This window comes from Cryptotermes secundus, unplaced genomic scaffold (assembly GCF_002891405.2).
Source record: "Cryptotermes secundus unplaced genomic scaffold, Csec_1.0 scaffold295, whole genome shotgun sequence".
In the NCBI taxonomy this organism is placed as follows: Eukaryota; Metazoa; Arthropoda; class Insecta; order Blattodea; family Kalotermitidae; genus Cryptotermes; species Cryptotermes secundus.
In genome coordinates, this window is record NW_019729213.1 from 941,089 (window position 1) to 957,763 (window position 16,675).

Below are 16,675 nucleotides of genomic sequence, written 5' to 3' on the forward strand. Positions count from 1 at the left end.
TATTTCCACTGGGTTCTTTGACCATGTCTCTTTAAACTCGACTTCGTTAAAACCATTAGACAACTCTTTCCTTTTAGGATGGCTTTATAAAATTAAAACACATTCATATTAAAAAGAAATACTACAAAAGAATTTGACTTCAGTTTGAAATAAACGTACATTCAGAGAACATCATGAGAATGATTTATTTTAAAATGTCTTTACGTAAGAAAACAAATAGTAATAAATGTTAACTGGAACCTCATTTTATTACACAGTTGATTTTCAGTGTGATGATCAGTTTTATTTGATTAAGGCAAAATAATAAGTACACGGTAAAAATGAAGACTATTTTGTATACATATATCGAACACAGATTATTGCAGTAATTATAACATTAATAATGGATTCTTGTGCTTATTGTGGTATCAGGATTAATATTTTATATCCGACACCTATTTTTTTTTATTGCTAGTGGGGTGGGACTAAGTCCCTTGTACTGCAGCCACTTCTGGCCTATTGTACCAGCCCCTGATGATAGGTGAGGGTGATTGTGGAGCAATTGGTGGAATGAAGATTGGCAGGGGAAACCGAAGTACTCGGAGAAAACCTGCCCCAGCACCACTTTGTCCACCACACATCCCACTTGACCAGACCTGGGATCGAACCCGGGCCGCCATGGTGGGAAGCCAGCGACTAACTGCTTGAGCTATGGCACGGCCATCCCACACCTAAGTAAATTAATATAAATATTTGTTTGCATATTTTTCCATGAAGGAAGAAAGGATTTGAATGGAAGTTCATTAGGATACTAGAAATTTAAACCAAATCTTCAAATCATGCTTAATTTGTAGGCAAACAATACAAATTTATAGACACTTCCTAGACAAACATCACATGATAGTGAATCATGGTAAGAACTGTTGAGAGAATACTTGATGTCAGCAGAAATATGATTCATGAGGACATGGAGTACAGTCTTGTGGGTCATAAATGAAATGAAGAAATGAGAGAACTACAGATTCCACAAATAATTTATAGAGTAATAACAGAATAAACTGGAACATATCAGATAAAAGAAAAAGAAAGTTTGGAGAGACCTCTAAAACAGTAGAAGGATTCTGTTTTATACTGTCTTAACAGGTAACAGCAAGCCCAGTACTGAAAAGGATGATGATGTGTACCTAAATGCTGGAGACATGAAAAAAAAAAGACACTTCTTATGAGAATTATTTAACATGTCACAAAGAAATAATTTATAGAAAGTTTACTTTTCATTGTCTCGTATGTTGACTGTCTTAACAATTTCAGTTCAGAGGATGTGTTTAGAAGCGATAGCATTAAGAAGGTAACAGGTTTAAAAACTGTTGTAAATGGTCACAGAATTCAACAATTTCTGTTGTTGATTTTTCTACTGATACGAGTACATAATTCTTGACACTTTTGAGTTGCATCTCAGCTGCGACAATTGCCTGTATACCACTTTTCTCAGAATTAGTTATTTGAGCTGAGACACAGCTTTTATCCTTAAATACCTTACATTATATATGGTATGACTAGCTCAACATGGCCTTTCCTGAAAAATTGATATTTATTTAGTGTTATAAGGAATACTTTGTTGTGTAGATTTTGGCACCACTATTACCACAAAAGCGTACCATTGGGCCATATTCCAATTGACAATTTCATGTAGTTTATGTCCTCAGAACCACATATTCAATAATCAATTTTTATGTTAACCTCCCATTTATACATAGGTTTTCCAAGTGGCTTCATGTCACAAGGTATTCTAAGCAGCTATTCTTTAATTGCCATAATACCAAGGGAAGGGTGCAGACTTCTTCATTCACAAGTTAGGTTGTCTCTCTTATAACCATAAAATGGTAAATAATGTTCTTTTATATATTGTAACAGATGTGGTCAAAGCGTTTCTAGGCAACAGCTCGGTAAACATGTTCCATTATGTAACAATGGAAGATGTGTCTCAGTGGATGAATATTACAGCTCGTTGCTATGCAACAGTCAGCGCACCAATGAACTCGCTGGCTAGGATTCACGTGACTCGTGTTTTCTGTGTTGTCTGTGCAGAGCCTATATAATGAAGACCTGTTATAGCTTAGATTAGTGCAGATGGCAGTGCAGCGCAGTGTAATTAAGAGTCAGGAGAGTTTTTAGTCGAGTTCTGATGTTCCAGGGCGATTGAACAAGAAATAGCAAGAAGACTTCATAGTAATTTGAAGCGCTATATTCGTGTTGAGGTTCATTGCTAGGAGACGACTAGTGGAAACTGAGAATCCTAGAGTGTGTGTGCAGCGGTGAACTGTAAATTGTGTAAATCAGCGATAGCACCATATTGAGTGTGATTAAGAAAACTTGTAACCTATGTGCTAATAAATCCAATCATCTGAACTTGAACTTACTAATTTTATCACACATACCCTCTTACACGTGACAGTGTAACCCTCAGCATAAATGTATATAAGATTTTGCCAAGGTCTGCAGTTTTATTTGCTGTATTAGAGGTCTTTGTTACATTGATATAGATGTTCATTATAAAAAAAATGTATTTTTCTCAGCTCTTGGTTTTTAAATACTTTCACCGTTTGTTTCATTGCTGATATTAGCACAAAACATTGTGGGTAGAATTATATAAGGGATATTCCAGAAGAATCCTTTATGTTAGTACTTACATATAATGGCTTGCATAAGTAAATCTCACCATAGGTGTGACATTGCTATCTGCTGTATGTAAAATTGAACTTAATTTAATGTTACCTGATTAGGGGGTTTACCTCGTACAGTGTTCACATTCAATAATTTGTCATTACCTCCATTTAAGATATTCTTCAGTGATTGCATGTGCTCATACATTGATTAAGAGTGCAAGTAAGTTTTTAAGTTTGTGGATGTAAGGACAGTGATTATGTTGTGTTGTTGGGAAGAATGTTACACATCAACCTGTTCAAAGGAGCCTAATTATATGTAGACATAAGGTAAGGTATAAGTTGTCCCTGTGCTTAATTAAGCACAATGCCATGAAGATACATGGGGGAGTAGAGGTATAGCTCCACTATTCATGACTTTAGCACCATTTTAACTAAGAAAGCCCAGTGCAAAAGTTGATTGCATTTGAGAGAATATGGAGCACAGCCTATATATCACTGCCAACAGCAGTAAATCAGTGAGTTTATGATGGAGGAACAAGAAATGCATACAGAGTTTTGCTGGGAAACCAGTTGGAAAGTGACCATTTAGAAGAGGGTGGAGATTGGAGGGTAACATTAACCCTTCCCATTGTCACAAGATTACTGGTATTTCAAAGCCTGTTCATTTTTAGGGAGAACAAGTTTCTTTCAGTCAAGTACAATAAAGGAGATAATACTTTCATCTAGTATCATTCAAAGGAACTGAAGTTATGAGCAATATCAGTGAATGGTAGATAGTGGAATATATCATGTATGACAGAGGCGGGAAGATGCTTACAGAATATATCAGAAATGATGCAGTGGAAAATTGTGTTGAGAACATAATGTATGTGGCATGGGAAGGCTCACATACTCTATTACAGAAATTCTGACAGATTGTGGTATAGGAGGGGCACGCAATAGCATGGTTGAGGCACTATGCTACAAGCCGGAAGGTTGTGGGTTCGAGTCCCAACGAGGTGCATTTTTTTTTCAGTTTACCTAATCCTTTCAGCCACACTATGGCCCTGGGGTCGACTCAGCCTCTAACAGAAATGAATACCAGGAAACTTCTTGGGGGGGTAAAGGGTGGGTGGCACGTAAGGCTGACAACCTTACCACCATCTATGAGCTGATTGTCTGGAGAAAATGTGGAAGCCTCGACCTCAACCCTAGGGATTATGATATGGGATTGATGGAACTGGTTTGTGATTATGGCAAGTGATGGATTTTAGGTGATAATGAACTTCTGAATTCATCTGCCAGACTGTTAAACCTGTCATGTCAAGACATAGGTCACAGACTTGGAACCAAACAGAAAAATTGTTGGGTAATAAGACTTGCTTTGTGAGGTTATCCTGCCTACTTTCCAAATCACTTTCAAAGTTTTGTTCTTTTTTCATGATAGGCTGATTTTGGTCAACAATTGCTTTTGCGACTTATGGGTAAACAATCATACGATCTTTTAAGAAACCTCAGAAACATTTACTGGAGATGGCGTACTTGGGATGTGCAGAGTAATATAGTTGTATCCACTAATACTGTACTTTTTGGGATACCTGGATGCAAACTGTATCTCTGAAGGAAGTAATATATAATCAGTTTTCACTCCAATTCCCTAAAAAATATATTACTGATATCTTATCCTGCCTGTTCTGTCACTTTTCTGAACAGATTTAAAAAAATTGCATTGTATTTTCTACAGCCAAAGTCAAGAATCATACTTAGTTCAGGAGCATGCACATCCATGTTATGATAATTTACCTAATCAGACTGCCTCTGTGGTCTAGCAGTCAAGAGTTCCTGGCGCTACCAGATTTTCTGAGAAGTAGTGGGTCTCAAACAGGGTCCACTCAGCCTTGTGAGGACAACTGAGGAGCTATTTCAAGGAAATAGCATCTCCGGTCTATAAAACCGAAATTAATGGCTGTGGGGGATTAGTTGCACTGACTACATGACATCCTCTATCTGCTAAAGTTGGCACTAATTTCACCAACAAGCAGTGGTCGCTTGGTCACTATAGTTTGCTTGTGGACTAAAACCATGGAGTTCATTTTTGTTTGTTTTACCTAATCAGAGAGTGGTGTTAGTATTTACAAAATTTAAACTCTGTGGTAGTTGACAGATCAGGATAGCCATTGGGAAGGGGGCTGGATATATTCCCATATGCACCGAAGAAAAACACCTACCCCCACCAGGAATCAAACTTCTTGCTGGATGACTGAGGTTTTATCTCTGGTAGCGGTACAGTTCTCTACTACTATATATGGGGCCCATCTTGCCTCCTTTCCATTGGGTATCAGGGTCCTTCTTCTGGGACAAAGAGACTGTAGCATAAATTAACCATTCACCTCCACCTAGTGCTGAAGATAAGAATGTGTGAGAATTCAGTTCCAGTCCTTCATGTCCTACAATATGGTGCTTAGACACAGGGGCACTTTACTGTCAGTGGAACATACGGGTACCTCTGTTGAAATTGAGCCTAAGCCTGCACTTATTGCTATGGCAGCAATTAACAATTTAATGATTTCCTGTAATTTGGTACATTATGCATAATAGTAGGAAGTTTTGAAGGACTGAGCTCATATAGGAGTATATTGGGATCAGAACAAAGATGTATTATTAACTGAAGCACAATAGTTCATTGAAGGTCACAGTGCAGGTGCCAGTTTTATGGCCAACCACTTACATACATACATATTATTAACTGACAGTAGTGCAGCCTGTCCTGTAATGTTAGTACAACAAAGGCTTCTTTTCTGCAGCACATAATGCTACAGTGTTTTACTTGCCTTAAAACCATGAAAAGTGTTTCTCCCACCACCTTTGTCACATTTCAGTACTAGAACCTCACATCCTGTATATGAAAACACTGAATATAACCATAGCTTTTATTGCTTTGCATTCCCTGCAATGGGATAGTAAATAGATAATGCCTTTGTGAGTTGATTGATAATGAAGATAAAATTAAGAAATATAGTATCCATATTTACGATGCGTGTTTCATAATGCTGATTTCAGAGGAAAAGATATTGTCTTACAGGTTGGTATACTCTGTCTACTAAGGGAAAAAGGGTGTGGTGTAGGCCGTTTTATCGTCAGAAAGATACTAGACTCTATAAGGTAATTCATAAGTCCCTCTGGGATTTCCAAACACTACAGTACAGTAGCTGGGATGGTCATGAGGGCGGGGGGGATGTCAACAGAAGGAGGGAAGAAGAGGAGAGTCATTGTCAGAAGTGCACCCAATCCAATGACTGGGAAGATTAGTACTGAGGTGAGCAAGGATGTCAAAATGGAAGTGTGGCGGGGCTCCTCCTTGTTGGAAAATGAAGGCCTCACTATCTTCCTGTAATTGCGGCACATCAAGACAGTTGATACTGGTAACAGTTCCACAAAGAAAATGGTCCGTAGACTCTGCAAGAGGAAACGACAAAAAAACATTCACTTTAGGTGAATCACAGACATGTTCCACCATTGCATGAGGATTTTCTGTGCCCCCAATGCATGAAATGTTGCCTCGTCACTGAAAACCAGCTTCTCAGCAAACCTGTTTTCCTCTAGCTGCTGTTGAAAATCCAAGCAGAACTGAAAATGATTGTGATCCTGTGGATTCAGCGCCTGCAACAGCTGCAGTCGATATCCTTTCATATGAAGATGTTTGCATAGAATGTGCCAGACACCTGCCTGAGCCATCTGCAATTCCCTGCTCGTGACAAATGTTTCTTGCACATGCTTGACAGCCTCGGTCGACATGTTTGTTTTGCAATGTACAGGCAGCCACTCTGCGTTGTACTTGTTCTGAAACCTCTGTTGCACCATCACAATTGACCGAGTTTGGCAAATTCTAAGATGCAAAATGCTTTCTAATCCCCTGTCCTTGCCATGTTTTGTCAAGACTGCCCCTAGCAGTGAAATTTGCAAGTACGCCATGACACCTGTTACCCAAACAAACTTCGAGAGATTCTCTATGTATTGATATGCTCCTTTCTGCCATGTCTATGTTGGTTGTTGTGCTGCCGAGTTCGGAAATTCCAGAGGGACTTATTAATTACCCTGTATTTTCAACATACATCTGATATCCACATACTGGTAGGAAAAGCAAACATGACCTTTATTCCGTAGAATTTCCTATATACAGTCTGACATACCCTGGCCTGTAGTGCAGATGGACTTTACCTACCTTATACTATTGCATGACAATCACTAATACTTCCAAAAATCAACAGAGAAAATTTAACTTATGGTAGACACTGACATTTTTATTTTGTGTTGGATTTCAAGATTTCAGGATTCACAAATGTCTGCTTGAAATTTACACAGCACTTAGAGAAAGAGCATGTGGAGGGGAATGGGGAAAAGTTGAAGGTCACTTTGAATAGAACTATATGATCATTACAACTGTGAGATGAGGGGGCATGCAGTAGCGTAGTTGGTTGAGACACTATGCCACAAGCCAGAAGGTCGTGGGTTGAAGTCCCGATGAGGTCATTGGACTTTTTCAATTGACCTAATCCTTCCAGCCACACTATGGCCCTGGGGTCAACTCAGCCTCTAACAGAAATGAGTACCAGGAATATTCTTGGGGGTAAAGGGCAGCTGGTGCATAGGGCTGACAACCTCACCGCCATCTTTGAGCCGATTGTCTAGAAAATGTGGAAACCTCAACATCTCACAACCCTATGGGCCTTCATGGCCTGTTACAGGGATACTTTTACTTTTTACAACTGTGAGATGAATTGAACAAACTTAGTTCTTGTAATATTTTCACTGAATTGTAAATTCACTTCAGTTGCCTTAGTTTTGCAGGGTGACGTGTTGTCAGTCAAGTGTAGTAAATTCACCTGCTTCCATAACTCTATCCCTTGCTTCCACTACTCCCAAATCTCCACTGTCTTCCATTTGCAACACTTGTGCACCCTCTATGTGAATGTCTTGTGTCTCCACCAGTTGCCTGTGATCACTTGCAATACTTGCTACATCCACACTCACTTCACCTGTTGATGTTACTATTGTTAATGTCTGATCTGTACAGCCTAGTGTTAGTGAATCAGCTGTCTCAACTACAGTATCTTCCGACTCCATTATCTGTTCATGTAGAACCTGAAACATAACTCAGTCTTAAATACATCCATTATGGAACAGACCCTACAAATGTATCACAGGTATGAAAATATCCCTTAAATACAATCACCAGGGCCCGAATTTTGATGACCTGAAAATATTAAAAAATGACCAAAAAAATCCAGAAAAATGACCTAAAGGAGAAAAGAAAGAACACTTCGCTTCCATGTTATTCACATTTCAGAAAACATATGAAGAAAAATTCCCAAAAACTGCCAAAAATGACAAGAAATACCCTTAAAAGTCCAAAAAATTACTCCCAAAATGAAAAAATGACCTTAAACCTAAAAATGTCAAAAAATTACCTATAAAATTTACATTTCTGTAACCAGCATCTCATATCCAAGATTTATATATTTAAGAGCATTGCATAGGATACAAGGAAAAAAAGATGATATGTCATCAAAATCCGGGCCCTGATAATCATACATGTAGCAAAATGTAGGGATATACAAACACACCTGCATTAATAAACTCAAAATTTAGTATAAATATAATTTTAAATCTGAAGTGTTCTCTTATTTTCATTCTCTAATCTTGGAGAAAACTGAAAATTAATGACTGTGGGAATTTGTTTCGCTGACCACGTGACACCCTCTATATGCTTCGCCAACAAGCAGCAGTCGCTCAGTCTAGTTTCCTTGTGAGCTAAAGCCATGGAGTGTTTTTTATTATACTCACTGGCAAAATCTGATCTTCACTCAGAACTTGAATATGATGCGTCTCTTGTAAACGAACAAGCTGTTCAGGTGTTGCGTGTAAAACTTTGATATCACCCTGTGAAGTGTGAATAACCTAAAACAGAATATATTATACCATTAAAAATGACATACATGTAGCATTTAAAGAAAAGGTACACACATACACATTGTAATACCATTTCGCTGTCTGTGGTAAGCTTTTCTTTCTCTGTATCACCTACAATGAATTCCTACCAACACCTGAATTGACAATATCATGTTCCAATTGGTACTTTGTCACAGTACTTTGCATGTTTCTGTAGGTATCCGTGGATGTGATAAGCATGCTGTTACACTGTCATTATATGGCTTATACATACAAACCTGAGCTTCCAGTGCTTCAACAGAATCGTCTCCTACATATGAATCAGCTGCAACAATTAGAGATTCTCCATCTTCTGAGATTATCTGATGCAACTGATGAGAGGAACCGTCATTTTGATTGGAACCCTATGAAAAGAATACCAGCAAACTGAAGAGAAGAGGCACAGAAAACAATATGGTCAGTGTTCTATATGTATGTATGTGTGCAAATAGATTTAGGGGATTTTCTGTACAGGCAACAAAAAACTTGTTCTATATAGTATGCTTCCTTTATCAACAAACCTTTATCCCTCCAAGTGGCAGTCCTCGAACTTTCTTCTTCCAAGCTGTTCTGCATTTAGAGTCCATATTCTGCTTTATCCTATACCAGTCTCTTTCAGTGATGTTAAACTTGTATAACAAATGACATCGAATTCCATAAATCTGCAGAATGGTGAAAACCAATCAGGAAACATTAATACTATATCAGGCCCATCTAACAAGTAACCTGCAGACAACACAATGTTCATGGTTCACAGTGGGCATGTTTACAAACATTATTTATTAATGTTCATACCTTTTATTAGGGGGAAGGAAGTCGGAAAGGTCTGGTATGTGTGAAATTCATATCCGTTCCTTTCCTAAATAGTTTCATATGAAATAATTTAACGATTTTAAGGGAAAATGAACAGTGAATTTCTTACATAAGGGCCCATCTATAATCCTAGTGAAAGAATAAGTACAGACATGATGATACCTATACAACTTCATTAACAAATTTCTTTGTTTATGCAGATTACATTTATTTGATGTTCTACTTGTTATAAGTACCATGAGAGGATCCAACTGTCTCTTGCGGTGTTTCCCTTTTCCTGACAAATTGGACACAGCAAGAACCTCTCGTGGAAACAAGTAATCAAGTAGAGTGACAGCCATTTTCTCTGGGGTTTGACAGAATGTGTTGATATGAAGTAAATTCCTGAAATTAAAATCAATGAGAACATGTTCAAACTTAATACCACAGTACAGTAAAATAAGAGATACCTCATTCCTTGTATGCACTCTATCCAAATTTGTATACAAAATTATGTGTATGGTGCATCAGTTCCATAGCATTGGAAACGAATTTGGGATCACAGATAAGAATGCTTCATTCACATATTAGAGTCATGATTCAATTTTTTCAGTGTGAAGATGAATTATGTCTCTCATGCATTTTGGATTTACAATGCTGAAACAAAAATAATGATTTGTTGTGATTGATTTTTAATCTTTCTCTAGACTAAGCCAGGGATATCAAAGAAACTCGAGAGGAAATGGAAACGGATTGTCACCTGATGACAATTTATCACAGAACATAAATACTGCAAGAACATGAAAAAAGAGAAGAGAAGGTGTTCTTAATCGTAGCTGTGAATGTTATAAACTGTAAACACATCATGATTTTAGTCTTCATCCAGGAGGGAATTAAAAGAAAATGTTCGGTAGCCTAAGAGAGTGAGAAAAATGAATTTATGACAATGGAATTTCCACTCCTTGCTTTCTCATTTGGTGGACTTACCAGTTCTCTTCACCAATCTGCCACCTACAGAAGCGTAATTTTGGCAGCAAGCGTTCAGCAAGAACTGCATGTGGCATATTACAAAAGGACATACAAGCTCAGCATCTAGTTAGAAGGGGGGGGAGTCTCTTGTGTAAATTGATAATGAGGGAATAGTATACAATTATGATCAAGTGCACATCAATCTCTCTGGTTTCTACAGCATGGAGATCACGATCAACACTGGAATACTGTATCTTTCTAGTATCAGTCTAGTATTGTGTTTGGTAAGGGGAACTTATTTTTGATTTAAGTGTAATACAACACTTAACATGATTTCAGTAAATTTAATGGAATACACAATAACAGTGTAAAATAAAAGACTGAAATGGAACTTGATGCTTTTATATTACTTCCTATGAGGAAGTTCCTTTTGCATGACTTATGTTCCTTTCTTGCACAGTTTTGTTTCAGGACCCACATGACATTAACTGGAAAATTACATGCCTCATTTTACTTTTTATACAAAGTTCTAATAGAGAAATTCACAGGGCTTCATTGGAAATACATATTTAAGATTTCTCTGAATAGAATTCAAGTTAGTTTCACAATGGTGAATGAGTGTATTTGTTTTCATAAAATCTGTGGTCTTTCAAATGCAGAACTGGTAACTAACGATTACTTACAAATATTTCTAGAGCACAAAATGGATTCACATATCTGTAGAAGTTAAACAGCATTATGAACTCTGAAAAAAAGACACCTTACTTACATATTTTAATAACATTCTTTCAATATGCTAATGCTGAATCTTCATTTGAAAAGTATTTAGTAGGCAGGACATGCATGGAAGGACCTTGAATTTCAGGGGGGTGCAGAGATTCAGAAATGTGAAAACAGGAAAGTCCATGTTATATTTTAGCATCCTGTTGCACTGATTCTTGTCCATGATGTGTATTTTTGCTAACCGTCTTACAGTGCACACAATTTCACCTTTCTCTTCACTTTTACACTACATGTTTCGGCACTAATGTGCCATCTTCAGCTGTGTCTCTATCCACGCTAAACTACTCCACTGCATGCCATCACGTCTCCATCATAAAATGACTAAAATGCATATTCGTCATGTATAACAACAAATTCTAAATACTAAAACCTTTCAGGATTTGTCATCCATACGTCATATCTCAAATATGCGAGTCATGCCAATCCTCCTCTATGGGAGCACTCTTCCTACGTTCATGTCTATATTGTGCTCTGTGTTGTGTTGTGATGCACGCAGTCACAGGAGCAAGACACAACACAGAGCACAACATAGACATGAATGTAGGAAGAGTGCTCCGATAGAGGAGAATTTGGTGTGAAACTTGGTCTGTGATATTAAGGGAGGAACATAGATTGAGTGTGTTTGAGAAAGGGTGTTGAGGGGAATATTTGGACCAAAGAGAGATGAAGTGACAGGAAGTTGGAGAAAACTGCATAATGAGGAGCTTCATAACTTGTACTCTTCTCCAAGTATAATTAGAAAGATCAAGTCAAGGAGGATGAGGTGGGCAGAGCATGTAGCATGAATGGGGGAGAAGATGAATGCATATATGATATTGGTGGGAAAGCTGGAAGGAAAGAGACCACTGAGACGACCAAGGCGTAGGTGGGTGGACAATATTAGAATGGATCTTAGAGAGAGAGGATGGGATGGTATGGATTGGGTTAATCTGGCTGAGGATAGGGACCAGTGGAGGGCTCTTGTGAACACGGTAATGAACCTTCGGGTTCCATAAAATGCTGGGAAATTCTTGAGTAGCTGCAGGTTTGGCTTCTCCTCAAGAAGGACTCAGCTCCATAAGTAAGTAAGTAAGTAATCAGAATACATCATAAAAATATAATTGCTAATAAGTAATTTCAAAATCTGGAAAACTTCAAGCATGTAATGGGTAACGACTATCATATCTTTATTTCCTTTTAACATATTATACCACTTATGCAATAAATATACATTTTGTGCAATTAATTTCCCTTACGATGGAGTGATAGCACATCGCACCCTGGCTTCTGGATTATTTTCATCTCCCAGCCAACTTCCTTCAGGAAAGTCTGTCTTGTTGTTGAGTGTGATGACCTGCAGAGTAGAATCCAGTCCCAGAGATGCACTAACTTGAGCTGGTTTGTGATTACGTACTAACACTATTGGAGATGATCTGAAAATGAGATGTTACAGAGTAAAGATTTAGGAGATGAAGGGTAATCTTCATAGTCACCACTGTGAAAACCTCAAATCAAAGATTCTTAAACTTGTTCCTATAGGAGACTAAGGTAAGTGTCAGAAACTTCTCTTCCTTTGTGTGGGTGTCTTTCAAGGACAGTTATCTTACTGATTTCATTTGCATAACTGCCAGAAAGTGCTGATGAAAATAAACAATTTATATACTCAGTGGGGTACTGAATTGATTTGTCAGAAAATAAATTCAAGGAAGGTTAAACCCAGTAATTCTGTGTCTCATTCACCATTGTCAGAACACTTTAGAAACTAGTTAGTTAGTTAGTGGAGAGGGTGGGTTTCCCCATGCACTGAGACCTGTATTGGTCCATTGTGCTTCCCTCTATGATTTCTACCAGTCTCTATATCCTACCGGTACTGGTGCTTACCATCAGTCCCGCCCAGCCAGCGAGACCGGCTCTACTAGCTGAGAGGTATCTATAATGCTTCCCCCATCTACCAGAGGTATTAGAGACTGCTGTTGGGTGGGAAACGTCCGTTAATTTGGCTCAGTGACCTCCTTTGGAGATATGAGGTTCCTTTACGTGCCGTAAAGCTACGACACGGGACCCATGGCTTAAAGTCCCTCCCGGAGGACTTGTTCCCTGAATTTTTCCGCCCTTAAAAATTCGATGACCTCTGCCGGGTAATTGAACCCGCGTACTACGAGTCATGAGGTGGGAACGTTACCTCTAGACTATGGAGGCCGCTCTTTAGAAACTAGATTACATCCTTGTTATGGTCCAGTTCAGTAACCAGCATTCATCTCACCTGTTCTCAAAAACACCAGAACTAACTCCATGAAGAAGGGTCCTTAAGAAGCTGATGGTCTCTGCCTTTTATGCAACTTGAAGGTGCATTACCATGTTGACAAGATCCCTACACTAGTCCCCTTTTATGAGTCAGATTAATCCAACTAACACCTTCATATTCTATTTCTTAAAATTCACTTTAATATTATCCTCCCATCAGTGGCTAGGTCTCTTCCTTTCAGGTTTGCAAACTAAAATTTTGCATGCATTTTTCATCTTTCCCACACATGAGATGTATGCCCATCCTGATTTCATCACGCTAATAATGTTTGGTAAAATGTACAAATTTCCAGAACTCTACATTTTAAGGTACATAAATCCTTTTCCCATATCTTCTATTGTTGTGAGACATCATCTCTTATATATTATTAAGGGATGTGCATAAACTGCATTTGAAATTGAAATGGATTGAACTCAGGTGGCTCTGGACCAAGTTTACGGGCAGTTTTTCATGATACCAGTACCTGCAGGTCAATGTTGGCTACAGTGCAGTTGCCTTGTTTGTTACCAGAGTTGTGAATGCTAGTCCTTGCCATAATACCTAGCATTCTTATTCAATGACATCATGCTCTGAAGTACACCAAAGAAGAAGAAAATTTCCTTCACCAGCTCCACGCCTCATAACAGTGTAATACTATCTATGTGACCAAGCCTTGAAGTAAAATTATGTACACACATAACCATACTTACATTTCTGTATTTGTGACTTCAGTTTCATCTTTAAATGAAATTTGTTGTGTCAGAGATGTAGTTTTTAACATTTCCTCTATTGTATTCATTCTCTGGAGAACCTCTTCACAACATGAGTGTCTAAAACTGTCAGATTTCACATAATTTTGTACAAAGTTTTCCAGAGCATCCATTCTCGTAATTATGGTATTACATCCTGCTGTAATAAGGTCCATGTGATTTTCAATACTTCCTAATCGTTGGTTAAATACTAATTTTAAATTTGAGACTTCTTTGCTGCAAGCTTCTATTGCTGAGAGGACTGTTGTACTTTCAGCTCTTGCACGTTTTAGAAGGGGCACTCCAGACATGTTAAGATAAACCAGTTACTCCTGAAAAACAGATTAGCTGCATCAGTCCTACATATAACTGATGTTTTAAGTTAATACAATAACTGTCCCATGCCACATTAACTGCTTGACATGTATCCCTGGTGAACATTAGACTTATGAATGAATCAGAAGTATAACATTGGAATTGTGCCTATATGTGAATTCCTTCTTACTTTTCTCCTAGGGGCAGGGAAAGACCATTAGCAGCCATATAATCTTGTGTTCACTCCCTAAATGTGTCTATATTAGAGACACAATTTTCCTAGTCATGGTCGTGTGTTGTTTTCTGTTGAGACAAAAATATGCACCTGAAGAAATCTGTGGTGATGAAAATGACCAAACAACTGATAGTTTATTAATACTGGCATCCATGGCAAACAATATCATTATGAAAGACAATGACCACTGTATATCCTACATGATACTGGGGCAAGCCTAAAAATGTCGTCCCATTCCTGCTGGAACTGTAACATTTTAAGCTCTATGCAACACAACTGAATTGTATTTAAACATGGTGTATCAATTAAGTATTCATGAAAACTAATTAGTTAGTTACAATGCAGTTTACTTTTGTTATGATCTTCAAACTCCCCCTCTTTCTTCTCCTTTTCACGCAGTTTCACGCGTTTGACGATGAAATTGCTGTCCACTATGTGCAGAATTTTAGCCAATGAAATCAGTCGATACGTTTACACGATGGTCGAGGATGCTGCTGATGCAGGATGGGAAAACCAACCAGCAAGCTAGGAATTGCATGAGATCATACAGGTGGCTACGATGTAGTAACTAGTTATCGCATTCTGAGTAGAGATGGCAGAAGTGATACAGTATAGAGAAAAGATGGTCCTGTAGAGCAGAGTGTTGAGTATACTGCAGAATAGAAGGAAACATTTATCCAGTTCATACATACAAGAAGTTTGGTAGCCACCAGGAATGTATAAATCCTTCAATTATTAGTGTACCGAGATCCATGCTATTTGTATTAGCCGAATAACCCCCCCCCCNTTGTTCAGCAGTTTTATTAAGAGATGGCGTTTTAGTTTCCATTAGTCGTGTCCGCAAGTCGCTTTTGTGAGAAATTGTTTGTGGTCGAAAGGAAATAGCGTTATCAATAATTACGTTAATGCAAAATGGCGATGGCGGCAGCACAGATTAAGGGGAGTGGATGGCCCCGAAGAGCAAGTCAGAGTACACCATTTGATCAAAAATTTGTAGCAAATCAGTCCATTACCATCAACAGAACAATAAACCTGTGAGTACATTACGTATATATTGTGTACTTTTTTTTTATCCCTTGTAAATTAGGAAGGCTCTTGCGTGAAGATTCATAACATTAAATTCTAGTATTCGGAGGCTCTCGGCATGCAGTATCCTGTGTTCACCCGCTCTTAGTAATGGTAGGATTTTGGTCTGTCTTAAGTAACGCAAACCTAAGGTATGCTTTTGAAATTTAACTGCTAATGTTAGGAGGTGGGGGTACATGTTCCCCTGATGCGTCCGCAAACTGGAATATCCATTAAACATTTTGTGGAATGATAATGAGTCTGGGTATGTGTAATGTTGCATAGTTCTTTCTTGTCATTTTCTGGTATGAAAACGATAGCATTATCTGTGCTGCAGGTAACAACAGTCACATTTAGTTTTAAAATGGATAAGTATTGTACATAAGGTTGATTGTAATTACTTGGGCTTGTTTTCTTAAGGATACGTCGGTTTGCCCGGCCAATTCTCATTCCACGAACAGCACCACAACCATTATTATCGTATTATTTATGCCATATAATCTCAATATTGAGATCATTATTAAATAACCAACTAGAAAAAACTTAATCAGAAGCATATTTTCCTTCTAATTTAGAAGCTTTATTGAATTCTGTGTTTTATTTTTGAACTACAGTCTTGAAAATATCTGCAGATTCACACACAGCGAAGTGCGAGGAGAGAAAGAAGTCATTGGGTGGTACTGCCACTGTGAGAATATTGTGTACAGCTGTGTTTGAGAAGTAATGTAGACAACTTGCGTAAACTTCAGTATTTTGGAGAGACCTTTCTGTCTAAACTAAAGTATTTTAGGTGCATTTGACATCTTATTTTAGTGGCTATGGACAAGAATGTTGACTGTCATTAAACAGAAGCAGAGCAAAATGTTCACCCCCCCCACATTTCTAAGAATCG

The 16,675-nt window shown here is 38.1% G+C and overlaps 2 protein-coding genes across 4 annotated transcripts in view; one reads left to right on the plus strand and one right to left on the minus strand.

The window, feature by feature from the left end:
• Positions 1–7,314: 7,314 nt before the first annotated feature.
• LOC111865406 (protein BANP) lies at positions 7,315–15,209 on the minus strand. 3 transcript variants are annotated; one of them, XM_023853403.2, is made up of 9 exons: positions 15,069–15,209; positions 14,674–14,786; positions 14,130–14,500; positions 12,392–12,568; positions 9,662–9,809; positions 9,134–9,274; positions 8,852–8,977; positions 8,469–8,582; positions 7,315–7,766 (listed from the first exon to the last, which is right to left on the minus strand). In XM_023853403.2, the coding sequence occupies exons 3-9, from the start codon at positions 14,477–14,479 to the stop codon at positions 7,485–7,487; spliced, it is 1,338 nt and encodes a 445-aa protein (XP_023709171.1). In that variant the 5' UTR covers positions 14,480–14,500; positions 14,674–14,786; positions 15,069–15,209; the 3' UTR covers positions 7,315–7,484. The 3 variants fall into 3 exon arrangements, with proteins under 3 accessions (XP_023709171.1, XP_023709173.1, XP_023709169.1); XM_023853405.2 differs by lacking the exon at positions 15,069–15,209 and adding an exon at positions 14,919–15,039; XM_023853401.2 differs by lacking the exon at positions 14,674–14,786.
• A 312-nt stretch (positions 15,210–15,521) lies between these two features.
• LOC111865401 (cleavage and polyadenylation specificity factor subunit 5) overlaps positions 15,522–16,675 on the plus strand; it is a 32,186-nt gene continuing 31,032 nt past the window's right edge. Inside the window, exon 1 of the mRNA XM_023853391.2 lies at positions 15,522–15,752. Within this exon, the coding sequence (XP_023709159.1) occupies positions 15,631–15,752 (122 nt within the window). The 5' untranslated portion in view covers positions 15,522–15,630. The remainder of the gene's footprint in view (positions 15,753–16,675) is intronic.